Consider the following 23,706-nt stretch of genomic DNA (forward strand, 5'->3'; position numbering starts at 1 on the left):
TTTTCATACATTTGTATAGTCAAACCCAACTATATTTCTTTTTTTCTCCTCTTTTATATCTTCCATTTCACTTTCTTTGTCAAAGCTATCAGCAAGCCTACCATGTCAAAAAACTTAGCAAATTCTAAAGTAGATGGCAAGGCTCAGGAATTTCTCTTTTAAAAGGTTAGGAATATGGGGCTGAGCCAGAGTAGGTAGAGAACATGGGGGGTGGGGGATCAGACTACACCTTTCTCTCTTTTTGGAGGAAGAACACAAAAGTACATTAACATCATTAATAGCAATCAAACTGCATTTAGTCCTGAATGTATCTTACAAGTTGCTATTTCCAACAAAAGGTTAAAATCATTTGTGAATTCTAATGTGGGTAAATAAGCTGGAATGGTATCCACAGATTAGTAAGGTAGAGAGCTTCAGAAACAATAATAGCCAATATCTATAGTTACTCAAACAAATTGGGTAACTAATATCATGACAAGAAAATTAACACAAGCTCTGGCAAACATTTCTATATATGCCAACTATTGCACGCGTGCACACACACACACAAATGTACTGGAATAGGCCTTTTCTTTGCAGAAGGCAAAAGTTTATTGACATAATACAGTATAATTGTCCCCCAGAATGCAGTACCTATACAAGACACTAATTAAACACAAAACTATGTTGGGATTGTGTTGTTTCTGAAGAGGTGAAAAGCAGAGTGCATGTAGATACATGGAAAGGGAAAACACAAAAATCTTAATTCTGGTTAAATTTTGAGTAACTTTTTTTTCTTCTTCAGTATTTTCCAAATTCTCAAATATGTACTACATTTTAATAGTTTTTTTTTTTTTTAAAAAAAGTGCTACTTTAGCCCTGGCTGGGTAGCTCTGTTGGTTGGAGCGTAGTCCTGTACATTTAAAGGCTGTGAGTTCAGTTCCCAGGTAGGTTGCTTACCTAGATTGCAAGTTTGATCCCCAGTCAGGGAGCATAGGGGAGGCTACCAGTTTGATATTTCTCTCTCACATTGATGTTTTTCTCTCTCTCCCTCCCCCCTTCTCTTCCCTGATTTCTAAAATATAACATTAGCCCTAGATGATTTGGCTCAGTGAATAGAACATCGGCCCTCAGACTGAAAGGTCACAGGTTTGATACCAGTCCAAGGCATGTACCTCAGGTGCAGGCTCAATCCCTGGCCCTGGTTGAGATGCGTGCAGGAGGCAACCAATTAATGTGTCTCTCTCTCTCTCTCTCTCCCTTCCACTCTCTCCAAAAATCAATGGAAAAGTATCCTTGGGTGAGGATTAACAAAAAAATAAATAAAGTAAATAAAATATATCATTAAAAACATATCCTTAGGTGAGGATTTTTTTTAAAAGGCATTTACTGCCCTGGCCGGTTTGGCTTAGTAGACAGAGCACCTGCCTGTGGACTGAAGGGTCCCAGGTTTGATTCCGGGCAAGGGCATGTACCTTGGTTGCAGGCACATCCCCAGTAGAGGGTGTGCAGGAGGCAGCTGATCAATGTTTCCGTCTCATCAATGTTTCTAACTTTCTATCTCTCTCCCTTCCTCCCTGTAAAAAAAACCAATAAAATATATATATTTTAAATAAAGACATTTACTTAAAATAATTAGTTAATTAAATAACATAGCCAGTTTTTCAAAAATAATTATTTTTACTAATATTGGTAAAAGAGGATCAACTCTTTTAAAAAGATCATATGTCAGTACCAGGTGGGTACAAGACTTATAAGGGGGAATCAGTTGGTAAACTACATAAATGTCTAACCACTACACTGTACATCTGAAATTGATATAATATTAAATGTAAACTGTAAGTAGGAAGTAAATAAATAAATAAATAAATAAATAAATAAAAACACTATATGTTAAGAAAATTACACCCAAAAAATAAGTGTAGAAAATCATTCTATAAAGACAGCTGGAAAGATATGTATTAAAATTTTTAAAACATCTTACTCAAATTTATTACTCAGTGAAAAGAGCTAAAATAAGAGGTATATGATAAAATAAACTTTTTAAAAATATATAAAAATCTATGGAAAATACTAACAGCATAGCTTCTGAATTAATTTCTAAAGTATTTTGCTAAAATAACATCAATAAAAACCAGTGCATTAAGAATTAAGATCTTCCCAATGATACTGTTAATATTTCTCATGAAACACCTCTGAATGCCTAAAACCAGGTAACAACTCTGCTTCTAAAACATAACACTGAGAATTGCTAGTAATGAATGATAAGTATGTTAAAACATATAAATAACACATCAAAGTCTGTTTTGAAGAAAATGATCACACTGACTAGTAGAAATAAATTCTTAAAGAGTCAACTAAGCCTTTTAAAGTTTCTTTACAAACAGTTTTGTATAATATATCCATAAAAACGTAACAAAAACAGGTGCCTTCTTGGCTCTTTTCTCTATGCTTTCTGATATTTCACTTTTTCAGCAGAAGCTTAGCCTGTCATTCTCCTGAACAATGATCACCGGCATCAGGATTCTTCGGGCTGGATCCCAACTTTTTTGCCACAGATCACTGAGACTCATTCCAACAGAGTCCTGCAGAACATCTAGGGTAGTGAGGCAAATGTGCCCTAAATCTTCTGTGGGGTTAGAACCCCTAATCCTTGTGCCACGGGTCCAAAGAGGCCATCACCCTCGCCAGCTTCCTCTCTGCCACTGCTGGTGCCTGTGCCTGGGACTCTATGGTGAAATAAGAGCATGACAGTACAGCTGGTAGTGGTGGCCATGTTGCTTATCCTACTTAAAAAGACATCTTCTTGCCTTTAACAATCTTCTACATGTCTCATCCATGATTCTGAAAACAATAGAAAACAAATTAATTAGCAACACTGCTACACTGTACATATTTTAAGCAATAAGCAATAAGAATATCTATCACATGTTCCTAAACTATCTTTGCCAATTGTATGTGCTCACCAAGAGAACCCAAATACTAAAGACTAAAGTTGTCCCTTCATCACAGAACAAGAAACTTCTGGGAACCAAATAACCAGACAACTGGTAGATGTAAGAAAAAGACTTCAAATTAATTAACAGGTAATTATTTTTTGAGGGGAGAGGAAGATCTTCTATAAAAGCATGGGTAAAAACCAAAGGCAGGTGGGATGCAAACTCTATGACCAATCAATCCCTTTATAAAGCATAACTGAATGACAAAAATCCATATTTGCCTGTTACAATATTAAAGCAAAAGGAAAGTTATTACTGAAAATTACATGGGGCTTCAGAATCAGAGACTTCCATTGGAAACCCAGCTCCAGCCTCTATTCTCTTAGCCTTCAGATAAGCAAAGGGTAACTATTAATATATGTGTCAAACAAACCGGAGCACCAGAGCACTTCTGAGAACACAAGAGTGTGCCATTAATAATATACCTGGAGAAGAGGGATAAACTATGACTGCTCCAGGCAAGGAGGAGCATAAGATCACCAGTTTAAATAAATACAATCTATGTCATGGAGACGTGATGAGAATTGAGTGAGTGCTCAGCATAAGCTCTATATTTATACTAGGTTATATTCATTTAGCAATAATGTTCTTTCTTCATAAAAATGTTTAAATTTATTTATTTTAGAGAGAGAGGAAGGGAAAGAGAGAGAAAAAGAAACAATGATTTGTTGTTCCACTTATCTACGGATTTGTTGGTTCATTCTTGTATGTACCCTGATCCGGGATCGAACACACAACCTTGGCATATCAAGCAAATGCTCTAACCAAATGAGCTGCTCAGCCAGGACTAGAAAGGATGTCTTGTAATAAAGTTTAATGACAATTATATATTCTCCTTCAAGCAGTGAATTTTACCACCCATGTCCTATAATGTAACACTTTGAAAAATGTACTCTAGAAATTCACAATAATACATGGAAATAAAATTTAAAAATACATAGATATCACTTGCTCACAACCTGCAAACTACCAAATATCCTCTCTAGAAATACTATTTAATACCATATTCAAAATGGTAAAGATAAGAATTTCCCAGTTTTGTCCATGCTTTCTCACTGTTAAAGATCTAAAAAAAATGTCAAAGATGCCTTGGCAGGGTGGTTCAGTTGTTTGGAGCATCATCCGAAGCACTAAAAGGTTGTGGTTCAATTCCCAGTCAAAACACATGCCTAAATTGCAAGTTCAATCCCTGGTAGGGGCGCATACAGGAGGCAATGAATTGATGTCTGTCTCTCTCTCTCTCTCTCTCTCTCTCTCTCTCTCTCTCTCTCTCTCTCTCTCTCTCTCTCTCTCTCTCTCTCTCTCTCTCTCTCTCTCTCTCTCTCTCTCTCTCTCTCTCTCTCTCGTCAATGTACATGTCCTTGAATGAGGATTAAAAGAATGTACATTAAAATTTTTAAAGACCTCAAAAATGACAAAGATTTCCCCGCCCATAAATAAGTGGATGCTATAATCCAAAGAGAGTTTCATACCGTCACAATTAAGAAGAATGCTGCAGCCAGGTCCCCTTCCACTTCCTTTTGCCGCAGTGTTTCTGCTTCTCCAAGCAGCAGGTTTTGCAACTCTTCAATGTTCACTTCCTTGCTGATGAGTGCCAATTGTCCAGAAACCACACAGGGATATTAAATGATGACTGCCAACGTGAAATGCCAGCACTCTACCAACAGAGTGTGTGTGTGTATATAAATGTTGGCTGAAATAGATTCAGAACTACTTCTCACACAGGCATGAATTCTGGTAGAGAACTCAATGGCTACAATCTAAATTACATGTGTCTGTGCATGTTCACTTTGGTGTTCAGGGAATAAAGACTGACATGCCCCTCGTGCTTACTATCAAACACACAGAAGTCTACATTTCTATGATTTTGCATGTTGTGGCCAGAAATAAGCTCTCAGAATTCCTGTTAATACAATGGTTGTTTACACTTCGTGGTAAAGAGCAAAGAGAATAACTGCAGCTTTCAGCATTTTCTACTGACAACTTATATTTCCCCAAAGCACACACACTGGTGACCTTTCTCATCCAAACCCATTCATTGATTAAAGCCTAAGTACTAAAGTTCTAAAAGGGCAATTTCTTTTTAATTTGGGGAGAATTAACAGATGCAAAAATGAAGGAAATTTCCCCATGTATATACCAGCCCTTTGATTCTGAATTATTTCTCCAGTCTTAAAAGAAACCGCTACTTAAGAATGGCTAAAAGGAAGTTCCTGGCCCCTTCAAAGGCCTCCAAGTTGACACCCTGCTGTATGTGAGCATTCGTATGTTTAATCAGGCCAGTTCTCTAGAGCCAAAGCCAGCTGCTAAGTGAATGTACATAACAAACAATCTCTAGTGAAACCACAGAGCTCTATGAAACCAATATCAAGTGCAAGCAATATGCAACCATCATTCCTGGCAGAGGAAAAGGTATTGTTAGAACCAGTTTTTCAAATTACATGAACCAGTCAACTTGGGCTAAATAATAAAAAGGTACAAAAAAATTCCCTCTTCCTAACTAATCCTGAGCAATGACTACCATGGTGGGGTGGAGGACAGCTTGTCAAGTGGCCTTTTCCTGTTACATCTGTAAGACTGAGTGTGCCCCACCTATAATACCACTTTCCTGCATAGTTATAAGATCTGATTTTTCCATATTCAGTTCTATGCCAGTATAAATATGCTCTTTCTCTTTAGAAATATACTCCAAATTTATATAATATGGTACATACTCATACATACAAATTTATGACAGTGAGATTAGGGCTCAAAATACTACTCTAATTCGTCTCTTTAGCAAATATATTATACTTACTGCCTCTTTAATTTCACAGGTGAAAACGTGTATCTGAAATTCTTCTGAACCATGGGAACTCTCTGTAAATGCAAAGCAATTGCTCTCTGTTGTCCCATCATGTCCACGTGCACAGAACAGCACCTTATAGATTGGAAAAGATGCTATCTCCATATTGCTGGACTGATCTATGATTCTGCAGAACAGTGGTGGAAAATGAAATAAAATATTAGCTATCAAAGAACAAAGGCAGTTTTACTATGCCAATAACATATAAACATAACTATCTTAAAATCACAACATAAGCTGTATTCATAATGTGAGAAAACCACTTATCTTCATATTCTTACTATCCTCTCTAATAAAAGAGACATGGTACATTTATTTGTTCACTCAGCAAATATTTACTCAAAACCTGGACCAGATACCACTCTAGACACTGAAGTAACAGCAGGGGAAAATAAAAATAACCTGCACCCATGGAGCTTATGTCTAGTGACGAAGGCAGACAATAAACAAATAAGAAATGAAATTGTATATAATGTCGAGTCAAAGAAAAGTGCTATGAAGGGGGGGGTGGGAGGGGATGACCCAGTGAGGAGAAAGTATATAGTCACAGGTGTGATTGAAGGCTACTGGAGGGCTGAATGTTGGGTTAACATCTGATTTACATGTAAAAAAATTCAAGATTCACCCTAGCTGGTTTGGCTCAGTGGACAGAGTGTCAACCTGTGGACTTGAAAGGTCCCAAATTTGATTCTGGTCAAGGGCACATGCTGGGGTTGCGGGCTCGATCCCCAGTAGTGGGCATGCAGGAGGCAGCCAATCAATGAGTCTCTCTCATCATTGATGTTTCTAACTCTCTCTCCCTCTCCCTTCCTCTCTGAAACCAATAAAAATATATTTTAAGAATAAAGAAATTCAAGGTTCAGATGACATTAAACATTATTACTAATTAAGCATAAGGGAAGGGGGGGGGCATTTTGCTTCTTTCCAATCAGATGGAAAGAGCTTAAAATGAAGGCTCACTCCAATTTTTTGAACCACTGTTACCTGACAAGGTGGAGGCATGCTTTTAGGCTCTTCAGAATACAAAAAGAAATATAGGTATTTTATAGTTATTCTCCACTTATATTCTAAGCATAATTTTGCACATGCCCCTTGCAAAGGAACACAGTCTAAGCCTAAACATTCTTACTTTGCATCACAGAGTAAAAGTGAATTAACAGTAAGTAGTAGGCTGATTTATGATATAACATCATCACCACCACACAAAATCTGCAATATGTCTAAGAGGAGAAATGGATTACAGCTCACCTTACAGAACCTTCTGGGACATTTGGCACATACAGAGTAACAGGAAAGGGGTACTGACTCGAAGATTTCATAGTTGCCATTGCCCGTAAAGCCTCCACTTCATTACGTGGGGAAGAAACCTTCATACATCCTAAGTAGGTCAGTTTGTTAAATAAAACACTATTTTCTTCTGGCAATCCACTTGGAGAAGATGGCCTGGGAGTAGAAATTTCTAAAGAAAAAAAACAAAACAAAACACTCAAAAGTCAATGCAAAATTTCACAGAAACATAAGAACCAAAGTGGGAACTCTCAAACAGCACTGAAAAGCTGGTGGCCCTCATCTTAAAAACAAAGTTAGTAGAATTTTTAAATTTTCAGTATCACTTTATAAAACTTCTCCTATGGTTTCTCTGAGTTCAGTACAATACCTGTATTTGATGGATCCAAAATTAACTGAAGAGATGGCTTAGTTGTTTGGCTGGCTGAAACACCTCCAAGTGAATGGTCTGAAATCTCACTGGAACTTTGACGATCCACAAGAAGGCTGCCTTGCCCTTTCTCAGAATCTCTCAAAATCTCTTCCATGGCTTTTTCCAATTGTTCATCATTAGAAACTATCTATAGACAAAGCAAGACAACTGTGTTTCAATCATATAATGATTCTGGAGCTGAATGAAACTATTTCACTTCTAGAAGAAATTAAAACAACCTAAATATTTGTTTAAATATAGTTACTTATATCAAGAATTTATACAGTTTTGCCTAATTTTACTAGATATAATACAAAATCCTGAATTTTAAAAAAAAAAAAAAAAAAAAAACACAACAGCCAAACCAAAAGATTATTAGTTTCAGAAAAGGATTTCTAAGAAAACACTTCAGGCAGTTTCCAACTACATCTGATCTGAGAACTTGTTTACAGATATTTCTTTTCTTGTTATTTTCTTTTTATTATTTCAGAACATATTCCAGAACCAAATAATCTTAAATGTATGGGCTTTAAAGGAAAAACTTGATAAGTTTAAATTGGCTACAGTCTACTATAATATAAAGGTCATATTTCTTATCGTAACATAAACATATTTCTGATTTCTTTATAAATTACGTTTTCTAGCTGTCAAGAGGAGTGTTGCTAATTCTTTAGATTTATGTTAATTCAGATTTTTCTTAAATGCAGAGAAGACACAAAAGCTAAGAAATAAATAACATCTTAAATACATTAATACTAAAATACAGATATTTAAAGAAATTTAAATAGTTATTTGTTTAAATAAGAATTTAAATAAATTTAAATAAAGCTACTGGTTATTTTACCAAAATTATAAAACCATATATCTTCAACATAATGTAAAATTGATATTTAATAACCTTATTTTTATATAATTTTATTAGATTTGTATACTAATATACCTTTGATGCCATACATAAATTAAACAAAAATCATTTAAAAAATATGTAGCACTTCTGACTAACTTTTCTACTCCTATTTCTAGAGGATAGATATATAATTCTCATGCATGTATACCTACCTGAGTTTGCTTGTTTTTTTCTTAGGAAAAGCAACACAAAAATGAAAAAGAAAAAGGAGCATAACCAAATACAAACACTAAAAATAAAAGACAGACATTTTTAAAATATTTAAACAAGTCAATTGTTAAATCACATACAACAATGTTACCAGCAGATTTAAGGTCATAAAGAAAAAAAGTGAAAGTAAATGTAACTATTTATATAATAAATTTAAACCAGTAGTAAGAGAGACAAAACTATTCAGATAAATTACATTTATGTAAGATTTTACCATTAAGTCTAATTCCCAATTATCCTTTCTTTCTCTTCGTCTAGTCCTTCTTTCTAAATTCCTAATTAAAAGATAAATAACCAAAAGCAAAAAATTTCAAAAATAATAAGCCTCTAAATACATCAAACATTGCCTCTATTCTCACAGTCAACACCTGAGAAAAACCTTTGGATTTTATACATCTCCTTTCACATAGTTAAAAAAAAAAAAAAAAAAAAAAAAAAAAAAAAAAAAAAAAAGCCATTATTTAAAATAGTATCATTTGTAGGAAAGAAAAACTACCTTCAGTTCAGGTTTTTCTTCATCTTTTGTAGAAGTATCATCTGCATGCTGAGGAACCAAAACAAATTCTTCACTGTTCTGTGTAGCCACATAATCCGATGACCCAGTAACCTTCTGTAATGAAGCTCTGACCTCCATTTCAGTTCTGCAAAAATCTCTTCCCACATCCACCTGGTCAAAGCCACAGGGATCAAAAACAAAAACAAAAACTATTTAATAAAAACATGAACTGATCAATCCTCAGCTTTTAAAAATGGCTCATCTGAAGAAGAATTCTGCTCACTAGATAGTTATCTCAAAACTAGGGAAGCTACCTTCTTGGACTGGGCCACATAATGGAAATATACACTCTTCACCCTGAGTTTCCAGACTAAAAGAACCATATTGTTCCCTGAAAAACAATACAAACAGGCCCATATCTCAACTATTATACTACTGTTTAACTCTATTTTTCTCCTAGAGATACTATTTTTGTTATTTTAAATACAGGAAATAATTAAGCATGATATTAGAATTATCTACAAATTCACACACACAAAAATACATTCACAGAATTATTTTTTAATTAAATCTAAATATCTTTAAAAATGTATCTCCTCAAGACCATATATAGTACTTTAAAAAATATTTTATGTTATTAAAATTAACAAATATACAATTCAACACCTTAAGCCATATATCTTTTCTTTTCCAGACACATTACCACTTATGAGATGAGGGGAGGGGGGGATGGTCAAAGCTTTCTCATTGCATTTATGTAGCAAACAATGTTACAGTGATCAAATACAGTGTAATTATATTTTCTGGACAGATCCCTACACCACAGAAACTCAACAATCTCCAAATAGTCACACTTTATCTCAACATGAATACTGCATAGCAGACACTGCACTCAGCACTGGAGTTACATGAGTGAATAGGCAGACTAAGTTGCCTGCTCTCCTGGAGCTGACATGTAATGAGAAAATAAGCAATGAAGCAAATAAGGTAATTCCATATATTTCTAAAGGCTATGAAGATAATGAAAGAGGTTAATATGACAAAGGTTAATGTAAGGAGTGTAGGGACAGCTGTAAGTAAGGTGGTGGGAAAGGATTCTCCAAAAGGGAAATATTTGAACTAAACCCTAAAAGACAATAAAAAAGACCTGCTCAGTGACCAAAGAATATATGAAAAGGGGTAAAACAAGTAAGCCAAGGTTAAATAAGAGAGGATCATATAACTATAGTAAGCCTGCTGATCTAAGCCTAAATTCCCCAAGAAATGTTCTTTTTCTCTTTCTAATTCGGTTACTTTGTTCATTGCAGCATAAAATTTGGCTGCAATACCTCATTTTGCCATTAGGTGACACTAACACCATTACTCCTGGCCCTTAGGAAAAAATTACTTGCAGCTTCAAGTTAAATTTAAAAATTTAATTACTTCCCAACTTCATAAAAATCAAAAATTCTACTAATATCAAAATAAAAAAATAAGTATACTCCTAGGCCAGTGGTCAGGAAACCGCAGCTCACAAGCCACATGCAGCTCTTTGGCCCCTTGAGTGTGGCTCTTCCACAAAATACCACGTGTGGGCGCCAACGTACAGTGCGATAGAAACTTCGTGGCCCATGCGCAGAAGTCGTTTTTTGGCCTGGGCGAGTCTATTTTGAAGAAGTGGCGTTAAAACACTCAAGGGGCCAAAGAGCCGCGTGTGGCTAGCGAGTCTCGGTTTGCCAACTACTGTCCTAGGCTAACAAGATAGCAATCATTTATTTGTTAGACATGTTAATATCTTTCTTTTTTTAAACCCTTCAAGTACAATACATTCATCTGTCCTCTCAAAGTTTTTCTCATTGGCAAGTTACATGTTTCTAAAAATGCAGTATGTGTTAGCAGCCAGGTCTTTACCTTTTCAGACTGCCCCATGAATCCTTGATTGCCAAAACACACGCCAGGTATTCTTTGTGTGGCCAATCCTTCTCCAAGTCCTTTTCAGCTACCACTCTTCTCCTTAATATCTACATGTTAGAAATTCCCCAAGTTCAGGTCCTGAGCTTTTTTTGATTCCTTACCGCACACTATAAGTGATATCTCTTATTGTCATGAATTTAAATACTATCTATATGCTGACAGTCCCAAATTTCTATCCCAATACAAAAGACTCCTCTAAATTCCTGATTTGGAACCCATATGGAATTCTTCTCAGTAAAGCAAATGTGATCAAAATGGAATTTCTAATGTCTTCTCCAAACTTGCTTCTCATTCTGATTTCCCATTTCAGTAAGTAAAAACACTTTCTACCAAGTTACACACAAAAAATACCTGGGTTCCTTGACTCATATCTACTGCATTCCTCACATCAGCATGTCAGCCCCATCTCTAAAATACACTCCACATCTATCCCATCTTGCTCTATATCCGTTTTACCAGCCTCAGGCCAGCAGGGCCTCGCACCTGCGCTGGGCAACCCCCTGGCCCCAGAGGCAGCCTGGGTTGTGGTCTCAGCCTGGGCGGGGCGTGCTCCCTCTACCTCCCCATCCCAGGCCAGACTGAGATGACAGCCTGGGCTGGGGTCTCAGCCTGGCCAGGGTGTGATCCCCTTCAGTGGTGGCAGCCTGGGACCACACTAGCCAGGCAGAAATGGAGGAATTTTTAATGTTTCTTTTTAAAAATATATATTTTATTGATTTTTTTTTTAGAGACAAGAAGAGAAAAGGAGAGCTAGAAACATCTATGAGAGAGAAACATCAATCAGCTGCCTCCTGCACACTCCCCGCTGGGTATGTGTTCCCAACCAAGGTACATGCCCTTGACCAGAATCGAACCTAGGACCCTTGATTCTGCAGGTCAATGCTCCATCCACTGAGCCAAACGAGTTAGGACTGTCCAATATGCTAAAGAAAACACCCTATCTAATAAAGAGGGAATATACAAGAGGGGCATTTGGGGGTGACCAAGGTATCAGGGGAGGGCAGTTAGGGACAATTAGGCTGACGTAGGGGTGTCGAACTCAATCAGAGAAGGGGCCAAAATCTAAAATCCAGCCTAAATCGCAGGCCGAATGGTTTACTGAACAGTCATAAACTGTCATTGTGATGGAAATGCTGCGGAGTGCAGTGATGACAGCGCGGTGCGGGCCACATTGCAAGGCCTGGCGGGACGGATTTGGCCCGCGGGCCTTGTGTTTGACACATGTGGGTTAGGGGGTGATCAGGCTGGCAGGCAGAAGCATTTAGGAGCAATCAGGAAGGCAGGCAGGCGAGTATTTGGGAGCCAGCAGTCCTAGATTGTGAAAAGGATGTCCGACTGCCTGTCAGACATTCCTCAAGGGGTCCCCGATTGGAGAGGGTGCAGGTTGGGCTAAGGGAAACCCCCCTCCCATGCACGAATTTTGTGCACCGGGCCTCTAGTATAAGAATAAGAAACAGGTCCAACTGCAGTGGCTCAGTAGTTGAGTGTCAACCTATCGGAGACAGCAGATTAATGATTCTCTTTCACCATTGATGTTTCTATATATCTCTCTCCCTTTCCTTTCCTCTCTTAAATCAATATAAATATGTCTTTTTAAAAGAATAAGTTATACAATTCACAGTTATTTTTTTACTATTATTTACTCAGTGCTTACTATGAACAAAACAGTATTGGGCATTTTTTTGTGTGTGTTCACAACCATCACTTAACATATTTGTATTCCCACCTAACAAACGAAGGAATGCATTCAAAAAATTAAATAATTTGTTCTAATTAATACAGTAAATTAAATATGGGGTCCAGATTTGAAGCAACCAAATCAATCTCACATTGTAGGGGTCTGTCTGCTAAAACTGCCCATTGGTCAAATGCCCATCTCAAGGCCAGTGGTGGGAGTGGGGAGAAACCAGGTTAAGTGCTTTAAAACATGTCTGCCTAGCTCCTGCCCAAAGTTTCCATCTGAAGGCACTATGGCTTTGGCAGGTGTCATGACTCACTGCACTAAAAATAAACTCCTATTCTTCTGTTCTACTCCTATGTGGGGGCTTTCACTTCTTGCTGAGTAGAGTGCAATACTAAAACCCTCATCACATTTTCCAATCCACCTGTACCAGTGGTAAAGCTCAATACTTTATTTTGTCCCACATGTGGCTCCTGAAAAACCCAGAGAATTCCAGAAGTGACTTAATTATACCCTTCTGAACTTCCAACTGATATGTGTAGTAAAGTCAGAGAAATAGACAGGTTTGAGATGAAACACTAACATCAAGAGAAAGAACCACAAGGGCCGTTTCCGGGGTTGGTGGGTTTCTTTGTCCTATAAAGTTGGGCGAGTGCAGCCGTGGCTAATTTGTAGGGGGTTTGGTCCCACCTCGTTTAAAGGGGCGAGAGCAGGTACCAGAGAGGCCTTGGGCGTGTGAAGTTTTCTTCAATGGCTGTGGAGAAGCAGCAGTCTGATTTCTAGTGCAGGCATATATCCCCCGGGGAGGCCCCAGGGCCAGTGCACCCAGTGGACAGCTTCAGACCATCACCCAACCACCTCCACAGCGACATGCAAGGGGCAGATGCAGTGGGTACCACAGCCTTCTGTAGTAAATCCTGCTCTGTGGAGAGGGCCACAGCACAGCTGATCATCTATGGTGGTGATTCATTGCAGGCAATCCTTAAAGTGGATTGGCTTTAGGAAATCCCAGCCATTGTTGTGCTAACAGCAATCAAGGTTCATCTACAAGAGAGTTTACAGCTCACAGAGAAGGGGTTGCATAACTGGAGTGCCCAGGGTAATCAGGGAGGCTGATCCTATAGAACATGTACTACAATAGGTCACTCTACCAAGCCCAGGAGACTTAGCAGCTCTACCTAGTACATAAAAACTAAACACAGGGAAGCAACCAAAACGTGGGACAAAGAAACATGTCACAAATGCAAGAACAGAAGAAACCTCCAGAAATATCTAAATGAAATGGAAGTACGCAAACTACTAGATAGAGTTCAAATCAACATTTATAAGGATGCCCAAGGAACTTAATGAGAACTTCAAGGGACTTAGTGAGAATGAAAATATTCTCTCACATCGATGTTCTTCTCTGTGTGTCTCTCCCCCTCCCATCCACTCCCTCTAAAACTCAAAGGAAAAATATGCTTGAGTGGGGATTAACAAAAAAAAGAAAAGAAAGGTGAATGCTAAATTTGGTATATAGGTAGTGTCACCTCAGTTTTCACCTCAGTTTTCCACAATTAATAGACCAGCAGAGAATGTGTTGTTTTTTCTTTCTTTTCTGGTTGTAATTAAAATATTTCTACATTTACATAACCAGAATGCAATGAAATGCAACATTCACATGAATTCTTAAGATAAAACAGAGTATTTAAGAAATTTTCAAGCTGCTCTCAGGTATATCCTGACCTTCTAGTGAGTACTCTCACTCTCCTCTGCCTTTGAGGTTCTTTGCAGGTAGTTTACAAATTTGCAGGTACTTTACACAAATTTGGGAGGGTAAAATGCCAACAGTGGACTTGTCTGAATTAACAAATCTGGAAACCTTCTCCAATCCTTCCAAAAAGAGTCAATCACTCCTTTAGAGTGTTTCTACAATGTTTTCCATTAATTTATATTCCTAATCTAGTCTTTAAATAAAACAAAAATATTTTAATTACAAGTAAGACCTAAAAGAAATAAAAATTTTAATTACCCTTCAACATACTTTAGCTCTATAATTTTCAAAGCAAGCTGCAATTATCTCCATCTCAACTGGGATATTCACTTACTGAACAGTCCTTAACCAGTGCACTCTGAAATTAGATCTAAAAGATTATAAGGCATCTCCAGATCTCCCCACATTCCTCAGATCCTGTCATCAGAAACAGGAGGATGGTAGAGAGCACTGAAAGACACCTCTTGATTCCTTTATCCTTTGGGTCACATGTCAAAGGAAAGGGTTGCCAGCACATTCCACCCCAACCCTGAGTGACAGGTAAGTTCACCTTCCACAACACTAGGTTGAACATCTTAAATAAGGTGCACATTCTTGGCACCCAAGTGCCAAAATCAGTAGATGAATGGATAAAAAAGCTGTGGGGCATTTACACAATGGAATACTATGCAACTGTAAAAAAGAGATATATCTTACCCTTTGGGACAGCATGGATGGACCTGAAAAAAAATATGCTAAGTGAAATAAGCCAATCTGAGAAAGACAAATATAACATAATCTCACTTATTTGTGAAATCCAATGAGCAGAATGAATTGACCAACAAAATAAGACCTGAAGCATGGGGACATGGAACAGACTGATATATCTTGATGTGGAGTTAGGGGATGAGAAGAGATAAACCAAAGAACTTATATACTTACAGGCATAGTCCATGGACATGGGCAACAGGGTAGTAAAGACGTGGGTGGGGAGATGAGGGACTGGGAGAATGGGGGGATGTGGAGAAAAAGGGGTGATATCTATAATACTATCAACAACAAAAAGTGTGTTTTTTAAAAAGTTAATTACCCCTGATTGCTACAAGTTGAAGGAATAAATAAAAAGAAGCCGGTATTAGTCTCGGACTTTCTAAGAAGTTCTGAGGAGAGTACAGGGATTAACACTGCAGAATCTCAGGAAACCTCTACTACAAGTCTCTAGGCAAAAACATTGCCAAAGGCTTCCAATTAAAAAAATTAATATGAAACATCTTAGACCAATCTGCTCAGCCTCAACCTACTCTAACTGTTAATAGTTGCATCTGGAAAGAAAAGAGGAAGTGAGGGGGAGGTGTTACATGTAAAGGAACTTTCATTTTTACTACATATATGTAGATATATTTGTGTATTTGCTGAATCTTTTACCAAGAGACTATGCTCATATGGATAAATGATTTTTTAAGTTCAACAAAGATTAAAAAATATATATACCAATAGAAATAATTTAAAATTTTGTGTGGATAAGTTTAGCAAACGTTTTCTGCAGGGAATACAGTAAAGAGCAGGCAGTGATAATGAGTATCTACACTAATAAAAGAGAAATATGCAAATTGACCATATCTCCAAGATGTCCACCAGCCAATCAGGAGTGAGTACGCAAATTGACCCAACAATAATGGTGGGTTAATTTTCATTAACAGATGCGGAGCGGCCAGGGGGGGCAGGACGCCTGATATGAGGGGGATAATAGGGGGCAGAGAGCGCTACAGGAACAGCACTCTGGCTGGAGTGGAGAAAACTGAAGGCTCCAGCCAGAGCAAAGACAGAAGGCGGCAGCCAGAGCAAAGGCCTGGGTCTCGGGTGCCAGAGGAAAACTGGTGCTGGCAGCTAGGGGAAGGAAGGCCTATTGCACAAATATTCGTGCAACGGACCTCTAGTATGAAATAATGGAGTAATAAATACTATGTATTAACATTTATTAAATACTTACTACAAGTCAAGTCCTAGTCTAAGTCCTTTATATTTATCAACTCATTTGACCATCACACATTATTAACCCCCTTTACCAAGAAGAAACCTGAGGCAAAAGAGCTTATGTAACTTTCACAAAGTCACACAGCTATTGGAGACAGGATTCTTACAGTAAATCTGATTATAAAGAAATTATTTTTAATCATTCTCTCACATTACCTGTAAGAGGAAGAAAGAGCATGAAAATCACAGCATAATGAAAAAATGAACAACCTGATTTAAAAATGGGCAAAAGACCTGAACAGTTAGTTCACCAAAGAAGACATACAGATAGCAAATAAGTATATGAAAAGATGCTCCACTTCGTATGTCATCAAAGAAACACAAATTAAAACAATGACATAACACCATTACAACTAATAAAATGGTCAAAGTTCAGAACACTTACAATGCCAAGTTCTGACAAGAATGTGGAGCAGCAAGAATGTAGGGTCAACAATTGTAACAAATGAACCACTCTGATGCCCCATGTTGACAGTGGGGGAGGCTGTGTGAGTATGGTGGTAGGGATAGAAGGGAACTGACTGTACTTTCTGCTCAATTTTGTTGTAACATAAAACTGCTCTGAAAAATTTTTATTCAAAAATTTAAAATAAATAAAAATAATAGCATCATGGGGTTTTGTAAAAGCAAGAAGATAGAAGGAGGTTGTTCATATGATTTAAAAACCTATTTCCACTTTCTTCCTGAGGTTTGCTGACATTTCAAATGAGTGAATTACCATGGCCATTTCTGGTCAAGTATCTTTATGAGTTTGAATCCTGAGAACACCAGGTTGAGAGTAGAGGTGTTTGCTACTCCAGGATCAACAGATTCAAATTCATCAACTGAGCACTACTAAACTGATAAACTGTTTTCCACACATCTTTGGTGTTCTTGCTGCCCCTACAAAACTAATTCCTATGATAGATTTTTCCTTCACCTGCTTCCAGTGTAGCAGGTTTCTATGTAATCCTTCTTTATAAGAATTTCCATTTCAAAGAGATTTTATTCTCTTCCTTTTAACACCTTTCCTTTTGGCACTGTACAGGCAATAACAATGAGGAAAGGACCAAAACAAAAATAAACAAACAAATAAATAAATAAATAAATAAATAAATAAATAAATAAAATAAGGATAAAGGATATATACCACCAATCATTTCAGCCAACTTCTTACAAGCTGTGACAAGCATAGGTTCACTCACATGCCAATGGACTGTACTTAATTATGTGGCCACTCCAGCTTTCAAGAAAGGTTGATGAATATAGTCTTTATTATGGACTAGAGACTCAGTGCATAAAATTCGTTCACAGACAGGGTCCCTTGGCTTGGCAGGCAATCAGGGCTGATCAGGGCCTTCCTTCCCCTGGCTGCCAACTGGGACCTTCCTTCGTTCCGTGCTGCCCCTGCTGGTCAGTGCATGCCATAGCAAGCAGTCAAACTCCCAGTGGGTGGAACAATTTGCATATTAGCCTTTTATTATATAGGATGACCATAAGGCCAGCTAAAAATGTTATGAATTCAGAAGAAAGGAAAGACAGCCTTTGAGGGACAATTACCAAGCCCTGCCACACTCATCCTTATATCCTCACCATATTGAATGACCCATACAACAGTGGAACTCAATTTATATTTTACTTCTTAAATCAACTCAATTGAAAAAAAAATCAAACATTTACTGAGAGCCTCCTGAATCAAGTTCAAATTCCTGTTTTGTGTTAAGATTCTTTTTTAAACTAGTACCATCCTCCTTATATAATTTTATTTGTTAATATTTAAGGAGCACTTAGAATGCTCCATAAAAGCATAGGTCTTGTAACCCAACTGCCTGAGTTTAAATTCCAACTCTACAATTTACTGTGTAATCTCAGGCGGGTAACATAATTTCTCTGTGCCTCAGATTTCTGACATGTAAAATAATGATAATGATAATAATATCAACCTGTTGGAGTTATTTGCAGATTAAATGCATGAATACACATAGTACACTTAGATCATTAACTGACATATAGAAAGCAATTAATGGTAAGCTACATTCTTTTCCAGCATTACTAGCCAACAAATTGTCCCAGTATCTTATATTATCCTTGAGACTTTATCAGATCCCAATTTAAGGTAATCATTTTTACTTTTGTTCTACCTCTTGAATTCTTAGTAACTGTCCAATCTTTTGATCTTGAGACGTGCAATTTTCCATAACTTGTACATTTTGGCTTCAACTATAAAGCCTTCCTATTTTCTCCTATTTATCTAATGCCTACTAATCTCACCTCAAATCCCAAAAAATATTCATTTTTTATCTTATTAATTTCAGTTAAACAGTGTGCACTTGGAGGAGACCTTCAAAAGCCTACACTCTCAGCTTCTATCCCAGCCCCACATGAGTGGTGATTGAAGGTAAAGATTAATGGCCAGCTGCTTTTCATACACTTCAACTCAGACAACATACTACAGCAGAGCAAATGCAATAGCACAAATGAAAGTCTGTCTTCTAATAAGGTAAACATTAAGGGGATTTGCCAAATGTATAAAGATGCTGTCTTCCCACTAAATTGTTTTGTTTTAGAGATAGTTACTTTTCTTTAAAATGTTATTTGAATTAACATACAATGCCTTTATTACTGTTATTTTTAACTAATAAGCATTTTAAATCTTGAATTTTAATTTCTAATAGAGTAAATAGCCCCATATACTATCCAACATCCTGATTTTACGGTTATGTTGTTCCCTTTACCCAAATTACCCTTCCTTTTGGCTCACACAGATTAAAAGTAGCTGTCACTCAAACATGCACTCACAACTGCGCTGCTTTTAAATTGTTTCTTTTGAAGAAAAAAAAAAAAAAGCAAGCACCCTTCCTCTCTCATCTGGACACATCTAGATGCTATAATCCTCGGTTCAACAGCAACCTCTTTCATCATCTACTACAAGTGATTTCTTTCTACTTGAATTGCCAATGCACTTTATCTGAACTTCTCTCTATTAACATCTCTAAATGATTTATCTTCCTTGAGTGCAAACTATTCATCTCCAGCTCAGCTTCTGGTGGTTCAGGTTAAGAGTGCTTGCAAAGAGAAAAAGTATGCACAAGGAATATACATATGCAGAGGGAAATAAGCACAGGGAAAATACAAGGTGTGGATAAAGGGAGAGGGCCCAGCAGGTGAGTGCGTGTGTACAGGATATGTTCAGAGGAATGCGCTTCAAACAAAGACATTTTATAGAAAAGAGAAAGGGAAGGTCTGAGAGGAAAGATTACACAATTCTAAGAAAGCCGGGATCCAAAATAACATTTGAAGGCATTTCCTGAAAATTTTACTTCTAACAAATGATTGGGAAGTTCCCTTTTAATGTCCTTGAAATACCACAGCAATCATAGCAGCCTACATGGCAGCAATCATAGCACTGTGATCACTATGTGGTGAACACAGTGCTAAGGACTTGGCCTGCTTCTTATCAGCTAATCTTCACAGAAAATCTCTGTCCTCAAATATTTACTGATTTCCTTGAGAAAGGGGGTGTTGGCCCTGCTTTGAGTCTTATTTTTTAACTTTTTGTTTTATTATTGACACTCTTGCAGATGTCCCCATTCCCCTCCTTCCGGTTTTGAGTCTTAAAGCTGACTTGCATAACCTCTTTAGCAAGACCATATTTGTAAAAATACGTCCAGAAAAAAAAAAAAGGAATTTTTTAAAAATTCATTATTCCATCTTTCAGCATAAAATACTGTAGCTCTGGCCACCATGCATATAAAATATTACATAAGGGGAGAGGAGGGACCTCCGACTGATAGGATTTGAGGAAAGCTTAAGCCTTTGGTTTAATGGGATTATTGGAGAAGGGAGATTCAGGTATATCTAGGGGGACAGACATGGGAGTTTTGTTTTCAAACCTGCCCAGAAGGATAAACATAGGGACAGGGGTAGAAATATTAATAATTATTGATAGCTATTTGGGAAAACAGAGCTCTGAGGCCTATTGGCACACTCTCAGCCTTCTGTAAAAGCTCCACAGACTTTAACTTTCCTCAAAGGTACAGGGTACTGTGAAGCAGGATCAGTAAAGGCAGCTAGATAGTGGAGCTAGAAACCAGTGTGGCTTCCTATGTGTTGGGAGCTGTGAGAGAAGGACCCAGAATTGTCCGTGTGACCGGAAAGAAGTGTTGGGAATACCTGTTGACCAGCTGAAGCTGGACAGTTTCAGTGCCAGGGAGATTACTATTGTGATTCACCAGTGAGCATCCTCACACTTTTACTTTATATACTTACTTTATAATTTCTGCAAAACAGACTCCTAAAGGGAGACCACTGGTTAAAAGCTATGTCCATCCAACATTCTGAGAGCTACTAACAAACTGTGCGCCTGTGTGCAAAGCATGTTGCAATGTCACTGATTTATACAAATATCAGTTCCTGGCTCAAATGAAGAAAGGGCTTTCTCATATTAAAAATGTCCCATAGTGCCGGGACGAGTTTGGCTCAATGGATAGAGCATCGGCTTGGGGACTGAAGGGTCCTGAGTTCGATTCCGGTCAGGGCATGTGCCTTGGTTGCGGGCATATCCCCAGTGGGGGGTGTGCAGAAGGCAGCTGATCGATGACTCTCTCTCATTGATGTTTCTAACTCTCTATCTCTCTCCCTTCCTCTCTGTACAAAATCAATAAAATATATTTTAAAAAATGTCTCTCTCCCCCTCTCCCTTTCTCTCTGTGAAATCAATAATTTTTTTTTTTAATTGTACTTCCCCAGAAAATTCGTATGTTGAAGCCTTAAAGCCCAGATAGGTCCTTTTAAAAGGTGATTAAGTTAAAATGAGACTATTACAGTGAGCCCTAATCCAATCTAATAATCTAATTGGTATCCTTAAAAAAAATGGACACCCAAAGACAGCAGGGATGTATGTACACAGAGGAAAGACCATGTGAGGACTCAGAAAAGGTGGCCCTTTACAAACCAAGGAGAGCATCCTCAGGAGAAATAAAACCTGCTAACACCTTTATCTTGAACTTCTAGACTCCAGAACTGTGATAAAATAAATTTCAGTTGTTGAAGTCACCAAGTCTGTGGTATTTTTTTATGGCAGCCATAGTAAACTAATATAAGTATTTTAGGTATAGAGGGCAAAATTTTTTTTAATATATTTTATTGATTTTTCACAGAGAGGAAGAGAGAGATAGAGAGTTAGAAACATCGATGAGAGAGAATCATCGATCAGCTGCCTCTTGCACACCCCCTATTGGGGATGTGCCCGCAACCAAGGTACATGCCCTTGCCCAGAATCGAACCTGGGACCTTTCAGTCTGCAGGCCGACGCTCTATCCACTGAGCCAAACCGGTCCCGGCTAGAGGGCAAATTTTTAAGATGGGCTGTTTTTTGTTATATTAAGAAATTGAAAATTTAGTTATTAATTTATAAATTTTAAAATCTTTTTTTTAAATGGTTATATTCACCCTTCCTTAATAGGCATATTTATGCTATAGGCATTTATCCTATTTATAGTAATATAGTCTTTGTGATTATTTTCATGTTACATAATGGTTCTCAGAATAGATATATCATAACTTAAAGTCTCATATTAATGGAAATTTAAGTCACTTCTGATATGCTGCTACTATAAATAATATGCTCTTGAGTATTCTCCTGTACAGACCTGTTTTTTCTTTTCCTTTTTTTTTCTGTTTGTTTGTTTATAATTATTTGTTTAGGATAGTCTCAAAAGTGAAATTACTAATTCAAAGTTTTGTTAAAAGGTTATGAACAGTCTAACAATTCAAAATATATATGCCAAATTGTAGTTCACTAGCAATATTTACAAATGCTTGTCTTACTAAAATCTAACCAGTATTACATATTACTATTTTCAAAAACTTTAAAGTAGGTATAAAATAGTATTTCATTTTGCTTTAATAACATTTCTTTGAATACTGATAAGATCTAACATTCTTCTATGAGTTGTATTTCCTCTGCTATCAACTGTCTGCTTATTTCCTTTACCCATTTCAAAAATGTTTTTGTTCATTACAATAATGAAGCTTCCCAAGTAAAGAATGAAAGGACCAACTGTCTAAAATTCTAGCCACAAGGGCCAAACAAAAAACTATAGTTTATGTCTACATCCCCACTGCCTTCCCAAATTACTACAAACATTACTTTTTATATAAACTCTCAATTTATTTATATGAAATATTATTTCATCTAAATCATAACACTCATAATTTAAAATAATTTAAAAGTTAATGTAACTCAAATTTGCTGATATTTAGAATAAATGCAAAAAAGTCAATTCAACATAGTACTGGAATATGCCAAAGAAATTTATCTTAACAGAAATCCAGTTGCAGATCTCTTTAATAATCCAGAAAAATCAAGAAATCTGATTCTGCAATCAGAGTTGACTCTCCAATGCTGTCAGTAATTGTGCAAATATAAATATGTACTACTGGCTTCTAGAGAAGACAGAGTAAGAAATGAATTTAGTTGAGCACAAATTCATCACCTCCCTTAGAATAGAACTCAGAATTCATATCCAGCTAAGAGGCCTTTAAATGGCAAGGATTTTAGATATAAATTAATTCAACCTCTTTCCTCTTCCATCCCCCACCCATTTTACAGAAGAAGAAAACAAGAGATAATAAAGTGAAATAATTTTTGCCAAACCGGTTTGGCTCAGTGGATAGAGCGTCAGCCTGCAGACTGAAGGGTCCCGGGTTCGATTCCAGTCAAGGGCATGTACCTTGATTGCGGGCACATCCCCAGTAGAGCGTATGCAGAAGGCAGCTGGTCGATGTTTCTCTCTCATCGATGTTTCTGGCTTTCTATCCCTCTTCCTTCCTCTCCGTAAAAAATCAATAAAATATTTTTTTTTAAAGTGAAATAATTTTCAAGAAAGATGTAAAGCTAGTTAGGGGCATAATTTCTGCTTCAGTCTGTAATCAACAACATTATGGGTGTTTTATTTGAAGCTGTAGAGGTAACAGAAATGAAACAAAGAGTTAAGTTCTTGCTCTCAAAGAGCTTACATGCTACTGGAGGGTGGGAAGAAAAAAGAAAGAGAAGGAGTTAGCAATGTGGCAGAGTAAGCCTAGATAATCAAGGAACCACTTCAGATTGGGTGGCTTGGGAAAGACTCAGAGAATATGAGAAGAGCTGAGATCTGAATAACAAGAAGTCAGCATTCTAGTACTGAAATAT

At 37.1% G+C, this 23,706-nt stretch overlaps 1 protein-coding gene across 12 annotated transcripts in view; it reads right to left on the reverse strand.

Moving 5' to 3' along the window:
- RABGAP1L (RAB GTPase activating protein 1 like) overlaps positions 1 to 23,706 on the reverse strand; it is a 372,936-nt gene that overhangs the window by 336,184 nt on the left and 13,046 nt on the right. For all 12 annotated transcript variants that reach the window (XR_006741962.1, XR_006741961.1, XM_045583198.1 and 9 more), the window contains exons 2-5: positions 9,136 to 9,306; positions 7,481 to 7,670; positions 7,072 to 7,282; positions 5,776 to 5,950 (exon numbers count right to left, since the gene is read on the reverse strand). Coding sequence is in view for 10 of the 12 variants with exons in the window: in XM_045583198.1 (XP_045439154.1) it covers positions 5,776 to 5,950; positions 7,072 to 7,282; positions 7,481 to 7,670; positions 9,136 to 9,273 (714 nt within the window). In the remaining 2 variants the exon portion in view is untranslated. The remainder of the gene's footprint in view (positions 1 to 5,775; positions 5,951 to 7,071; positions 7,283 to 7,480; positions 7,671 to 9,135; positions 9,307 to 23,706) is intronic.

Source organism: Pipistrellus kuhlii, unplaced genomic scaffold (genome assembly GCF_014108245.1).
Source record: "Pipistrellus kuhlii isolate mPipKuh1 unplaced genomic scaffold, mPipKuh1.p scaffold_m20_p_18, whole genome shotgun sequence".
Taxonomy (NCBI): Eukaryota; Metazoa; Chordata; class Mammalia; order Chiroptera; family Vespertilionidae; genus Pipistrellus; species Pipistrellus kuhlii.